General features: G+C 46.1%; 1 protein-coding gene across 3 annotated transcripts in view; it reads right to left on the bottom strand.

Annotated features, from left to right (window-relative positions):
* Positions 1 to 223: 223 nt before the first annotated feature.
* Igsf9b (immunoglobulin superfamily member 9B) overlaps positions 224 to 14,935 on the bottom strand; it is a 55,567-nt gene continuing 40,855 nt past the window's right edge. For 2 of the 3 annotated variants that reach the window (XM_021659263.2, XM_021659264.2), the window contains exons 19-20: positions 13,786 to 13,907; positions 224 to 10,596 (exon numbers count right to left, since the gene is read on the bottom strand). In XM_021659263.2, coding sequence (XP_021514938.1) covers positions 10,388 to 10,596; positions 13,786 to 13,907 — 331 coding nt within the window. In that variant the 3' untranslated portion in view covers positions 224 to 10,387. Of the gene's footprint in view, positions 10,597 to 13,785; positions 13,908 to 14,935 lie in introns of those variants that run through there. The other variant, XM_021659265.2, reaches the window with a different exon arrangement.

Genomic DNA, 14,935 nt, shown 5'->3' with positions numbered 1-14,935 from the left:
CTGCTCCCAAGAGTACCCTTGGCCTATAGGTCCCCAGGAGCCAGCCCCAGGCTTGACACACACTGGCATTCCCAGGCTTTTGAGAAGAGTAATAAAGTAGGGAGCTCCCCAAAGACACGATATACAGAGTGTAGAATATGTCATAAGGCTTTGGTACAGCACCAATTTAATGTTCGTATAGTTTGATTTTTTTTAAGTTATCTTTTAGAAGAAAAAAAAAAGCTTACTGAAAAAATAGTGTCTTTATTTACTTTTCAGTTACATACCTGAAGTTCAAAAAGTAAGCCTCTAGTTGCCATCCAAATTCACACTCAAAGGTGTTCTGTGTGCAGCTATACAATATGTGGGTGAACTTGAATTTGGAGTCAAAGTCAGCTGCCCATGATAACTGACTTTAACCAATCCATACATACATACAGAGAGAAAGAGGAAGAAGTTGGAAGAGGAGGAGGGAGAAGAGAGAGAGAGAGCAAGAGAGAAAGAGAAAACACAAAAGCTACCCCTAAATCTCCCACCCCAACCCCCTAGGGAAAAACATTTAATAGAGACAAAATACAGCAAGATCTAAGGAATCAGTGAGACGGAGCTGACTGATTCTGTCCAGCTGGCCTCTTCAGGAGCAGCACCATGAAGCACCCTAGCAGTGATGTAATACTCAACATTCAAGAGATGGAAATGAGGTCTGAATGATCTTCATGAGAAGACCAGGCATGGGTGGGGAGAGCCCCAAAGAAAGTCAAAGGAAGAATAATTGAAATGAGAGCAAGAAATCTCATGACAATATTGATAGTCATGTCCGGATATGTTAAAACTAACAGCCAAGAGGTTGCCAGGTGCAAAAGGTGCGCAGTCTGTGAGGGACCCTGGCAGGGAGCCCCAGATCCCCCACCTCCCCCCTTCCATGTGTCTACACACTGTGGGGGTAACAGAAGGAAAGGAATTCATACGAAAACTGCCTTTAGGTAAGTGAGGGAAGAAATATGTCCAAGATGATACAGATCCTCCTCATGAAAGACAGAAAGGTGTTAATAAAGGGAGGCCTCAGAGTTGCTGACCAAAGCAGGACACTGTCTGCTCAGTCAGAGACTGTGTAAGGACAGGTAACTTGGGAAAAGCAAGCCCCATCGCTGTCCTCGGGCTCCAGGCCCGCAAATGGCAGTTAGGAAATTAAATCTGAATGGAGCTTTAAAACGTTCTGACCGTGTTTCCGGGCTCAGTTAATAGAGCACAGGTCCACGGCTCCCTTTGTGATACCTCAGTCTCAAGTTTCGGCAACAAGATCATTCTACAGAGTATCTCCTTCCAGTCACTTCCTCAGCAACAGAACAAAACCCCCTGCTCCAACATGGTGGTCCACCCCTCACCCACAAAAGGGGCTGTGATCTTCCCCTACCTCATGCTTTTATATTACCCAAAATGGTTCCACCTACAGCACAAAGTGAGGAGTAGTAGATGAGCCCCTTCCCCCGCCCCAGGTTCCTGGCCGAGGACAGTGGGAAAAGGACAGAGCTTGGGAGACACTTGAGAGAGCAATTCCCAGATCTGTTTCCACACTCATTCCATATAGCAGACAGAGGTAGTCGAACTAAGTCTCCTTAGACTCCCCCTATCTCCTACCAAAAGGGGAAAGCATCACAATCAACAAGTTTAGGAAACGTTCAGGCTCCTAGCAGTGGCTTTATCAGAGCCACCCCTCCCAAACACCCGCCCCACTAACTGAGAGATTCAGAGATAAGACAACTTGCCTTTTCCATATGTAATCAGACCCTGGCCTCCGTTGCTCTGTATTCCCTGTGGAAAGCTGGCTCTGCTGCAGAATAGGTTCTCCAGTGCTCACCTTCCATGGTCTTACTGAGGTCTGGGTCACAGAAAGGCAAAGATAACATATTTCCCAAACCTTAAAACTTCAAGGTAAGGGACATGTCCATCTTCCCATTTCCACAGAAGTGTCCAACCGGACACATGAAATAGTATGTCAATCTCATGTACCTTAATGCTGTGAGGTTTCTAAGAATCAAGCCTTTGGCTCAATGTGGAGAGAGCCAAGTGTCAGAGCAAACCTGGGCTTCGTGGAGTACGAGCCCTGAGATGTTAAGATGATTAACTCTGTTGGTATCTTATGACCAGAAGTGAGACAGAGTCTACATACAAAGAGAAGAAGTGGGCTGTAAGAACTAAAAAATAGTAATGGATACCCCTCTTTGGTAAGAGAGGAGGGGACTCAAGCTAGGAAGGGACAAAAAAAATTGTTGTTCTTCCTCTTCTCAACCTCTCCAGAAATTTACAAGAAACAGCTGGCCATATCCTCCACTGGCCTCCTGAGGAGGCTGCAGGTAAGACCAGACACACTGTCAGTTAGACACCACCACCCCCGTGCTAGACTCAAGCCAGCACTACATGGACAGAGCCCATTTTCCCACAACATCCTTGGTAAACTTACAATATTTCGAGCAGATCATCAAAGGAATCATAATGTCTCCATAAGGGTCAGGAGGAGTGAGATTCAAGCTCCATTCTACCTTACTCTGCCTAGCACCACCAGCCCCTCTCAAAAAAAAAAAAAAAAGAAAAAAAAGAAAAAAAAAGCCCTTCCCATGGTTGAGGCATCTGGGATAAGATATTTTGCTTGGGCAGAGGGGATACTTTAGCTTTTTCTTAAGTGAGATGTGGGAAGACTAGAAAGACTACAGCCGTGAGTCTCCCGTAGCTTCTGCATCAGCTTCAGGCACATCACTCTGATCACACTTGGCACATGATAAGAAAGAGCTAGCACTAGGAGGTGCCAGCTAAGGCCGCAAGGCACATGGCCCTTACAGCATAAGTGAGGTCTTGAATTCTCAAAGAGGTATTCTCCAGAGTATGCAGTTTCCTGCCCAAACACAAGTGAACTCCTCCTCCCCAAATCTCCCATCCAAACCACATTCTTCCAACATACTAGTTATCTTCAGACTCCCAGGCTGGAGTAGCAGAAGGAAGGAAGCAGTGGGACTCATCCTTCAGTCCCATTCCTCAGTCAATCTCTCATTCCTGTTCTTCCATTCAGTGCTTGGGGACTAGACTACCCCATTTCCAACAGTTTATTTTCCAATTAAAAATAAATGAAAAAGCACGGATGCTATAATTATACTAGATATCACATTCACACTGGTTCCAAGAATCTGCAGCAATAATTACCAGGGGGTATCTTCTCTAAGATGGAGCCCACGCAGTTAGCTTCAAAATCTCACCACCACTTTCTACAGGGACTGCTTGAGCCCAGGTGCTATGAAGCAGGACAGGCGTTACCATGAGGCCTAGAGAATCTGAACTCCCACTGTCCAAGAGCTAGATTGTTTCCAAAAAGCTGAGTACCAACCCTTAGCCATAGGCACACGGATTCTTGCTGAGCTCTCCGTCATCCTTTCTACAATGAACACCTCTGCCAAAGAGCATGAATTAGGGAGCCTTCCTGACAGGAGACAGACAGACAGATGCAGAAGCTCCATGCCTTCAGCTCACTTGTTCTTTCTGCAAATGACTTTAGTTTTTCCACATATGCACATTTCTACCAGAAAGACCCAAGCAGCTTCAAACAGACAGTCTGTTTCAGGAAGGATGGAGAAGTAGGTGGCATCAAGGCATGAGCTAGCACCCCGGACCACCTGGGGGAGGTGATACTGCTCAAAGTGTCTCTAAGCACAGGTACAAAAATAAAGCAAACTATGACTTCATATAGATATATAGATATATAGATATGCTAGATAGATAGCTTTATATAGGTTTTCTTTATATTTATACATATATATATGTGTGTGCAGAGGGCATGAGTGCCCACTCCTGCCCATCTTATATCTCTTCCCCACCCACTCCCCCCATTCCCCATGTGGACAACTTACCTGAAGCTCCCACCATTAGTCACCACTATTGCATCTGATTCGTACCCTCCCCCTAATAAGTCTCCTTTCGCCTTAAAATAGAACAAGTTATATATATTTATATAATTTTATATACAATCTCCATAAAAAATACACTCAAGATAGTATACTATGAGTATGACCCTCCTACCAAAACAGAAGTTTATCTAGCAAAGAAAGAATCAGCCATAACTCAGCCTGATGCTACCCAGGCAAAGCAGTGTCTCTATAGTTCCCTCATACTCACGGCACACATACAAATCATACCCATACTTTACACACACTACACACACACACACACACACACACACACACACACTGCAAGTACACAAAGCACACTCAGATGCCAATTCAGAAACCACCCCCATCACAGATTCTCACACCTGTCTGACACACTGACTTCTGAACACTGGAGTAAATAGTTGGCTGGGGGTCCATGATCGGGCAGTTAATCTGACACCTGCAAAGAAACAGTTGAGATCACTCCATTTCTCTACCCAGCCACAGCAATGTCAACCATGACAGACTGCAGTATGACTACTCAGTGCTAGAATAAGTTTCCCTTCAAAGGTTTGCAAGGTGACTGTGAGGAGGCTTATTCTCCTCCACCTAATAGAACAGATCCTTAAGCCAAAAAGAAGCCAAGTATCCCCCGAGTCCCCACCTCCCATCTGAGGAGCAACAGGCATTTTCCCTAACCATTGTTTTTGTGAGAATCCCAGCAGTCACCCCAAAGCGTGCTTACAGTATTTTAGGGTTGAAAATGCAAATTCCCTTCCCCACGCCAAACCCCTACACCCTCCCCAGTTCTCTCTGTAACCCAACCACCTCCCTAGCATAAACCATGCACAAGCCAGAGGTCCTGGAGCCACACAAGTGGGATGGGGGAAGGAAACAGAGCCTGAAATGATGTGAATATGGGTTGGGGAATAGCTTGCTCTGCTTCCTTAGAACAGATCCAGGAAATCAATGCCAGTGGGAGAAGGGATTGGTGGGATACATTTCTTCAAGACCCAAAGAACAGCAAGCCCAATCATTCATGTTGCCATGTAGTTAAGTTGGGTGGGAAAGGTAGATGGTCAAGGTCCTCGCTGCAAGCTGAGTTTCTTGTGTTGCTTTGATTGCATTCCCCAGCCAGCAGTACACAGCTGATCACTGTTTACCAGTGCCTTTCAGAATCCCTAACTGTTGCAATCAACCCGCTGCAGAAGAGAATGTCCAAGCGGTTCAACGGCTGGCTGCTGATTGACCCAACTATTCAGCAGTTAGGGTACCCCAACTCTTTCCCTTTCTAAGGCACCAACCACTAAAAAGATTTGCACTAATGCATTTTTTTTTAATTTACACAGAAATCCCCATGACCTAGAAGTGTCTTTAGATCAGACTCAATTGATTAGGGATTATTATTATTTTGTTTTAAATGAGGTCATGAAAAAAAAATTCTACCCTCTTGGCAATCCAAGACACCAAACATCTGGTGCAGACAGTGTATTTGTTCCTGAAAGGCTTATTTGGAAGTATAGACAGAGGTCCAGACATAACGCTCTGGACCCATGCCAATTCAGCATCAAAGGCAAAGCAGTTACAAGCCAGCCCCATTCAAACACCAAATTGGTGTTGCATTGGTAAGAGTTATTAGAGTCCAATCAGAGCTTCGAGTCTCTGTTTATTGACTTCTCTTAAAGAGATCTTCAGTTCTTCCTCTTGATCCAAGAGGAAGTTGGATAAAGTAAGGAGTATACAATAGATGGTCTCTGATTTCAGATAAAATTATTTTACTCTCTTAGTTACAGTGTGGTATCTTTAACCTATCAAAGGAAGAGAAATTGAAGACACAGCCTCTAGACACAAGGCCACTATGTAGCCTCCAGGATGAAGGAATTCTCCACAAGTCAAGAAGAGAGACTAACAAGTCTAGAGGCCCTGCCTTTTCTCCTCCATCAGCACCAGTGTCTGTTGGGTACTTTCTAACACAGCCTGCCACAGCTGCCAGAAGAATGAACACCATGCTCCCAAGAACAACCCTTCCCTTTCTACTGACAAGGAGCTACTGAGGGTACTTGAAGGCTAGTCTACCATTTTTCACCACAGAAGCTCCATAAACAGAAAAAAAAAAAAAAAAAAAAAAAAGAAGAAGTCTGTGTTCGGTACTCACCATTAGAGGCCTGTTCTTCTACAAGCAGAAAAGCCGTGCCATAAGCAAGATTTCTTCCAAGAACCAGTTTGGGCCTGCTTACCACGCCATGCACACAACCTGTACTCAGTGGCTACATCTCTCCCACACCAGGAACACCTGCCTCTCACTGCCCTCCTTGGCAGTCATTCATTTCCTTGTGATGATTCTCCAACCATCTGCACTGTCACGGTTAGTAGGAGTGTCCCCAAAGAGAATTGGAGGCTGGGTGTCCTATGTGAGTCTTAACCTTGCCATCCCAGGATTTCTCCACTCTCAACAACTGTTTTACTACTCTCTCCTTCTAAGTCTCACGTACCCTAACAAAAATCAGGCTATCTCACCGTGCTCCAACCCTCTAACTTCCCTTCTTGAATCACACCTGCCCAATCAACTACTGTATTCAATGCAGAATGGCCACTAAGCCACATCCTGAGCCTGTTCCCAAAGAGACAAAGGTGATCAGCAAGACCCTGAGCCCCCATTGTATTGGAGCCTGTATAAAGGGTAGAGCCAAGCCAAGGAGCACTAGCAAAACTGCTCAGGATTCCAGAGATAGTATTAGTACTAGCTCCCATGTCGCCATCTCTGCCCTTGACTCTATCCTCCTACCCCCAAGTCCCGCAGCGCCCCCCAAAAGCACCTTGACATGCAAGCAAAGCAAGTATGAACCATTAGCTTTTCACTTCCTAGAGTTCTCTACATACTATTAAATGTACTTATCTATAATTCTCCCAGCCCACCCCAAGCCCTCTAAAAGGTTTTTCTACCAAAATCAGAAGAAATGGCTCAAGCTACTATACCTCAGTCTCAGATTCAGCTCTTAGGATGCAACTAAGGTACCCTAATGTTCTGGGATGCCTCCCCTGAAGCTACTGTGTGCTAATCTCACCACCAGGGGGGAAAAAAGGAAACCTACATCTCAACCTTACCCAGTTTCCTCTGCATAAAAAGAGAAGAACAATGAACAAATAAACATCTCTTCAACCTCAAATAGCTTAGGTTGCTGTGCATAAATAAAGAGCGAAAACAATGGAAAAATACCAATAAGTAATTGTTCTAACCTACCGTGCTGAAATCTCCCCCAAATGCAGAACCCAGGCCCCTAGAGACAGAGTTCAGATCCTGCTCACGATGTGTGATACAATACCCTTCCTGCTGAGAAAGACTCTCATGTTTCCCCCCGCACAACTGCAATCTTTCTGGGCCCTTAGAGAACCACGTTACTCTCTTTCTAGCTGATGGCTTAAACTCTGAGATAGCACTTCCAGTTAAGGTACATAAGGAAAAGATAGAAAAAAAAAAAAGACTGAGTACAGTAATAGGTTTTGAACTGGGGTACTTCTACAAGGCTACCAGACCCAAAGGTGAGGATTTGGAAGACTTGATCTCCCACAGCAAGAAGGGTGAAAGCCCTAGGAAGCTCAAAAGAGGTCACTGCCAAGTTCAAAGGAAGAATGTAAAGGTCATTGGCCCCTAGAAGTGGATACACCCCAACGTCACACATTTCTAAACAGACTGTCAAACGCGCCCATGCCCAGCATTTGAGAGTGCGCCTATGACACCCTAGCCATCTTATTTACCATGGGGATTGTATCCTGCCAGTTTGCTTTGCAGTCATCAAAGGGCTGAATCAGTTTCCTGAAGTGCAGGAATGCTGCTGACCTCCAAGAAAAGCCACAAGAAGGAAGACCTCTTAGGAGAAGAATGCATCAGAGGCCACTTTGGAATGGGTAGACATTGTGTCCACTGTGAGCCCAGGGGCCACAATAGCACAGCTGCCACCCAGTGGCCAGTCAAAAGCAGTTTCCACCATTTGGTCAGCTAGGCAGAGGTAAAAGGCCCTGCCAGAGGCAAGAAGAGGAAGAAGGAGTCAGCACCTTTGTTAGCACAGCCTGCAAGCCCAGCCTGCAAGCCCAGGCATGGACTGAGGCATCTCAGCCCACAGGGTTTGGCTCTTCGCCGTACAACGTCCCACAGAAGAAAAGTTATCGACCCAGCTTCTCCTCAGTTGTAACTTCAAGGCCCAAACGGTGGCAATTCCTAGAAGGGTCCTCAGAACAGTTGGCCAAGTTCAGTACAAAGTCTACCAGCCTTGACACTCTACTTTTACATTCCACAGTTGAAGAAACACACGCTGTGAGAGAGCAAGCAAAGACCACATACTAGGCCACCATGAGCCTCCAAATACTGCCCCAGTATTTCAGGTAGCTGTTCCCAGTAGCCCCAGGAAACACTTGAGTGAGTAGCCCATGGTGTCACAGTGGCAGAAGCAGTGGGCCACTTCTGAAAGAAAATGTGAGTTTTCAAACTCAACTCTTCTACTTCAGTAGAGCTGAAGTCCAGAGGTCCAGTAGTCACCAACACCTCTGAGAATCACATCGGTTGCAGGGTCCAGGGTATGTGGCCCTAATCTCAGAGCAAAAGAAACTCTGCCCTCCATACCTCTTTTCCCCATGTCCAGAAGAAAGCTGTGGTAGTGTGGCTTGCATGGTGAAGCCTCACGGGTGGAGCTCATGCCTAGCTCACTAGGAGAGAGAAGGAAGCACCAAGGCCTGGCTGCAGAGATGCAGTCAATCCCCCAAGATGGAAGCTCTGAAAAAAACAAACAACAACAAAAAAAAACCAAAACAAAAAAAACAAAAAACAAACAAACAACCCAGCTTCCCAGCCCCTGGGAACCCCATCAAGGTCAGGAGGCATAGTGACTGGCAGCTTCCACGGGGCCAGCAGAAGTCTGCCAGCAGACATGGCTAATGCCCAAGGCGGTCACTTGGGAGAGATGGACACAGCAGCACCAAGAAGGAATACTTCCAGGAAGCTGGCAGTTCCCACTATTTTAGGCTAAGCCGGAGGGAAGGGGAGGTTGTGCCCACTCTCTCCCTTTCCTACTCGTAAATTAACACCATAACCTTTTAAGGAGAGAGAGAAGCATCTGAATTGACAAATAGCATTAGGAAAACTTCCTTGGGCTAATGGTTCAAACCAGTACAAGATTTGGACAGAGAAAGGATTACGGCCATGGTGCCTACCCACCACCCCTTCCACCTTCATTCCTGTGCCTCAGCCAGCTCCACACAGGAGCATTGAGGAAAGATCACCCCAGAACTCAACAATCTTAGGCACCCCCCATCTCTTCATCTCATGCACTACAGACTGGGTCCAGGGGGTGGAGAAGGACCCCAGGACAAAGCAGAGTTGGCAGGCAACACATAGAGAGTATGCCAATGAGCCACAGGCAGCTCCCACAAATGGCAATTAATCAATCTGGAGAATTAGCAGACACAAAAGGAGAGGAGGAGCCAATCTGCCGCCAGGGAGCACTGCTCAGAGTGCCGGGCAGAGATGGGTATAAATAGAGCTCATGGCAGTGTGCTCAGCACAGGTGGCTGCAGAACAGGAGGGCCTTTGGCTGCAGGGCTCCTAGCCCTGGCTGGACCAGAATAGACTGAGGCATGAGCATGTGAGCCCCGCTGCTAAACAATCACTGCTTCTGTGGTGAGTGTCGAACTGCAGAAGAAAGAAAGACGCTAGTCTAGCCTCGTGCCTGGCCATACTTTCTCCACCTAGCAAGCAGGTAACAAAGGCTTGGGTTTAGTTCAGGGCTAACTTGTTGCTAACCACCCCAAAGCAGGGAGCTAGAAATGATGGCAGGACCCCATTTCTGCTCTAGACGGGAGAGCTGAGACACATGAATCCTGTTTCAGCTGCAATGATCTCCCAAGACAGATATGAGGACAGCCACCAGCTCGTAGCCAGCCCAGCTCACCCAGCCTACTGTTCAGTAGCTTCCTCAGTCCTTCACTGACCACAGGGAGAAACAGCATTTTGCTTCAATGTACATATATATACACATAGAGAAACCCACCAACTACACACAAGTGCATTTGTATCTATATCTATATATATGCAGAGTTTGGAGGACAGGATGTAATTCTAACCCCATCCCAGGACTTGGAGAACTGAGACAAATGCACAGTAGTAAAAGCCATTGCTTTCCTCTCTTTCACTTCCTAAGACATTTGAAATAAGTAAGAAGAATCAATCTAGTAAAGTGGGAGAGGTGCTGTTGAGACAGATGTTTTCCGTCCCCAGCTCTGACCCACTGTTAAAAGCTCTTCCCCCAGTCCTCTGTTCTGTGGACAATGCTAGCTTGCTAGACCATGGGGGAGAGGCCCGCCCTGGCAGGAGGAAACACACACAGGACAAGGGCTTGAGCCATCCCATGATGGGCAAAGGAGGACAAGGCCCTGTACAATGGTCCCTTTCTGCCCCCTTTAGCCTAGCACCCCACCTTGGGGACACTTAGAGTGATGTCAAATCATAGCAGAGTTGCGTGGCCTGGGTCATCGTGATCCACGCTGTTGAGGATCGCTGTCTGGTCTTCCGGAAGCTGACGGTGGCACAAGTCTGAAAGCCGGGCAAAGGGATCCGGGCGAGAGTGTCTCTTCTTCTTTCGGAGGCAGACAGCTTCGTCGGGCCACAGAACCTGAGAGTTGGGAAGCTGCTGAGCCTGGGAGGCAGAACCGTCTACAGAGAAGGAGACAGAGACATAGAAGAAAAGGGTGAAAATGTGGATCAGAGCTTCACACACTCCATGCATCTCCCAGGGCTGAAGTCCAAGTTGCCACTGAAACCAAGGGAACACCTGTGTTTGAGGCCAAACTTCAGCAGAGAACCTCCTCTTTCCCACTGGAGCAACCAGCAACCTAGCCTTGAGTCAACAGAGTAAGGTAGGTACTTTGCCATCTATGAATTCATGGATCTCAATGATCAAGCTGTTTTAGCAAACAGTCTAGATATATCTGGGGTGCTATGCTGTGCTGTGCCTCTTGAATACCAGGTCATTCTAGGTGGCAGGAAGCAGGCCTTCAGTATATCTTTTTTACCTATTCAGAGCAATGACAGACATGACACAGACTTCAATCATGAGTGACAGTCAGGCCTGCACACCTCTTCCACTGCCAGGGCCGTTCCTCTGCCTCATGACCCTTTGGGGGATACAGTGGGAGGGTTTTGTTTTCTAGAATCTACTTCAGCATAGGGGTGAAGATACAAACTGTCAAGATCTGAAAGATACAGAAACTGGATTCCCTGGTGCTGCAAGGGCAATAGCAAAAGTAGATGAAATAGTTATATACCAATGGCCAGAGCCCTGCTTCTGCCTCCCCGAGTGTTACCATCTTGAGCTGAAGTCTTGAGCCAGGGTTATCTTCCAGAACTATGAAAATGACTACCATCAACAGGACCAGCCAGTACGGAAACCCCAAGTTCAGAGCAGGTCTAAGCCAGTATGGTGGCACATGCCTGTAATCCTCATACTTGGGAGACTAAGATAATATGAGTTTGGTGATAGCCTGGGCTACATAGTGTGACCCTGCCTTTAAGAGAGGGAGAGAGGGAGGGAGGGAGGGAGGGAGAGAAAAAGGGAGAGGGAGGGAGGTAAAGACAGTATACTCCAAAGAGAGAAAGATGGCAGTTATGTCAAGAGAGTTTAATACATCTTCTTGTTGCAAGGAAAAGCTTCTAGAAGATTTTTCTGAGAATGTATGTGTGTGTTTGTGCAGGTATGTATATAAAAACAGGGAAGGGGGAAGAGCTGCAAACTCTCTCCTGCTCACTCTGGCTGCTCTCCTAGCAGTCAAAGGGTGGAAGCAAGAGGAGTGAAAGTTCAAGCCCAGACATGGCTACTTTCAGGCCAGCCTGAGCTATGCAATGAGACCTTGTCTCAAAACAGTAACAAAATACCTTTCTCTTTCCCTGCCTCAGAATTCCCTTTCACAGATAGAAAACCAGTTATCCCCAAAGGCTAAGTGATCCATGAACAATTGCCGTCTCCCTAGTTAAAGGTCAGGGTGTTACATCAATGGGATACTATAAGAGTACAGCTAGGGCAGGAGGGCAGCTGCAAGGTACTGCAGCACTCCAAAAAGACGGGGGTGGGAGTTGGAGCTTCAACTTTTGCAGTGAAAACAACCAAAAAAGGTCAGGGATAGTCCAAAAGTTGAGCCAACATACCTCACCAAAAAGGATCAAGTGTGAGTCATGAGCAAAAGACTCAGAGGAGAAGCTGAGCACAAATGAAGCAAAGCCATTTACACAACTGAAGAGAAGTGGGGAGAGGTGGGTTTGAGAAGGATAATCAAAAACATCTTAACAGTTATAAAACATTCAAGTCAAGTCCAATGGTCAACTGAAAATATAAGATTTGAACTTAGAGAAGACACCTGGGCTAAAGGAAGACACCTGAGAGCTATGAACACAGAACAGACAAAAGAGAACATATATAGCTGATGTGGCCTATTCTACAGTAACTGCATGAAATTTATTTATTAAAACTTACAGTCATGCACTACCTAACAGTATTTTAACCAAGGAAGGGTCATATATCCAATGGCAGTGCCATAGACTGTATTACATAGTGACTGTCCTGGTTAATATAACCATTGTCTGTGATGTTCACTCAGTACCCAAATCATCTAATGGTACATTTCTCAAAATGCGTTACTATGATTAAATTATAAGTACATGCATACACAAAAAGAACATGTACATATATATGATATATTATGCATGTGTTTGAACTGAAAAAGTTTAAATTGAGCTTTGAATTCCATACTGACTCAAGCCTCAGAAAATCCACCCACCAGTAATCCTAGCTTCTCAAAATGTAGAAGAGGACCAAATGTTCAGGGCCAGCCTAGTCTACACAACTAGCTTCAGGCCAGCCTAAGCTAACTAGCTAGGCCCTGTCTCAAAACAATAAGATAATTTTTCTTTTCTTTTCTTTTCTTTTCTTTTCTTTTCTTTTCTTTTCCTTTTCTTTTTTTTTTTTTCCCTGCCTTTGTACTACCATCCACAAACTGACAGGAAACCAGCCACAGCCGAAGGCTAAATCATCAATGAGTTCATGGGCTTGTTGGCCTCAGTGGAACACTCTTCTACCACCTCGCTTATTAAGACAGTTACTCTACAGCAGGCAGGCACCTAAGATCTGCAAGAAACTGCTGAACATTCTTCCTTGGCAGACTGTCATAACATTCCGACAAATATTGGTAGAAAGAGAGTGTCTGATAAACATCAGTTGCTTTTCTAAATGAAAAGCTCGGTTCTTTTTGCACTGTTTCACAAGCTACCCATCACTGTTTGCATCAGATATATCTCAATGGAAGTACCCTAAAGAGACAAGGAGACCCCACCCATGTCCTTGTCCTTAGATCCTTGTCCTTAGAAAAGATTAGTCAGTGCAGAGGCTGGCCTAGCCCAGGCCATATCAGCCCTAAACCCCACCACGCCTGCCCTGTGATCAACTAGGGGGCTGGAACTGGTGGAGGAGAATCATACAAGGAAACAGGGTAACAGCAAGGTGTGCTGCTGAAAGAACAGGATCCTACTTATGTTGCCCAAAAACATGCTGAAACAACACTTTCAAAAGCTTCCAGCAACAGAAAAGGCTCTATGGGCACACATACCCTCAGAGCAATGGCTCCCCAGGTGGGAGGAGATGAACTGGGAAGGGAAGGAAATCAGACATCTTTCTTGTGTGTTTACATGAAACCCGTTTGTACATTATTAGAAACGAATGTTTAAAAGGAAATCAAGAACAAGAGAAGCTGGTTTGGCTTCTAGAGAACACCCAAGGTTGGGATCCTGGGCCCACAATCCTTGTCAAATGGGAAAAGCACGGTGGAAAGACAAATGGCACTTCCCACCATTTACCGGATCGTTTCTTTGACTTCGAAGAGCCCTTGGATGACTTTTTGGGCTTCTTTATCCGTTGGTATCTCAGAGCCTCCAGCCTCTCAGGCACAGCAGCATTCCCGGGTGCAGGTGGAAGTATTCTGCAAGGAACAATTAGAGAGGCACAGGTCAGCTCCCAGAAAGGAGCCTTTGAAGAGGGCTGGAAGAAAGCCAAAGGACTGCCCAGAGAAGAATGGAGCCCAGGGATGGAGTCCGGAGTGTCCACGATCATTCCTGGACACTTGCCTTCCTATTGCTCCTGAAAGAAAGAAAACCCAATAGAAAGCTCCAGCAGCAGGAGGCCTATCTCAGGTGGAAACCAACCTGTGGAGCAATCAGAAGACCCTAGGAAAGGAGAGAGAGACTTTAATGTAAGCCCACCACACATCACTTAGGCTGGGATAAGCAAGTGCCAAAGAAGGGTCAGTTCCTAGAACTCACCATCATCAAGACCTTTAAGTAAAAATTGAAGAGCAGATTAAAGAAGGCGGTGAGAAATTCCAGTCCCAACAAGCTGCCTCCCATGTCCAGAGACAGGAAGGGGCAAGGAAGTAGCTGTGCCCAGTGAGGTGTGGGCTCTGCAGAACCCAACTTCACAGAGCTACTCCCTCCATGTGCTAGATTCATCTAGAATCTCACAGCTAATTGCTGTGATATGCCAACATCAGAAGGCACATCTGCACAACACCTGTAGGCAAGACTCAGCTTTCCTCACTCACAGAAGAAAACAGAAGAAAGCAGAAGTTGATTATGCCAGGACTGAACGTTGAAAGCTGATGATGGCCTCACACAGTCCTTGCTGTGTGTCACTGGTCTCCGGCAAGCTGTGTATCTCAAGATTCAACCTAAATGCTAAGATTGTCGGGAGAGGAGACTCCTACATATTGACCCTTTTTTCTCTACCCCCGTTATGGGTTGTATCAAGCTGTCATTTAACTAGAGCCTGTGTAGCCTAGGTCACAAAAGGAACCAAAGCAAACTGAGAGGAGAGCAGTGTGTGACACTTTGCCTATAAAGACAGCTTTGCAAGAGTCAAAAAAGAAGAAAATGAGGAAGACATGTTACCGGTCTCAGTGTTTCTCAAAGTAAGACAACTTGGAGCCTGAGGAACAGAGAGGGCAAGAGAGAG

Source organism: Meriones unguiculatus, chromosome 1 (assembly GCF_030254825.1).
Source record: "Meriones unguiculatus strain TT.TT164.6M chromosome 1, Bangor_MerUng_6.1, whole genome shotgun sequence".
NCBI lineage: Eukaryota > Metazoa > Chordata > Mammalia > Rodentia > Muridae > Meriones > Meriones unguiculatus.
This window is presented reverse-complemented; position numbering and strand designations above follow the sequence as displayed.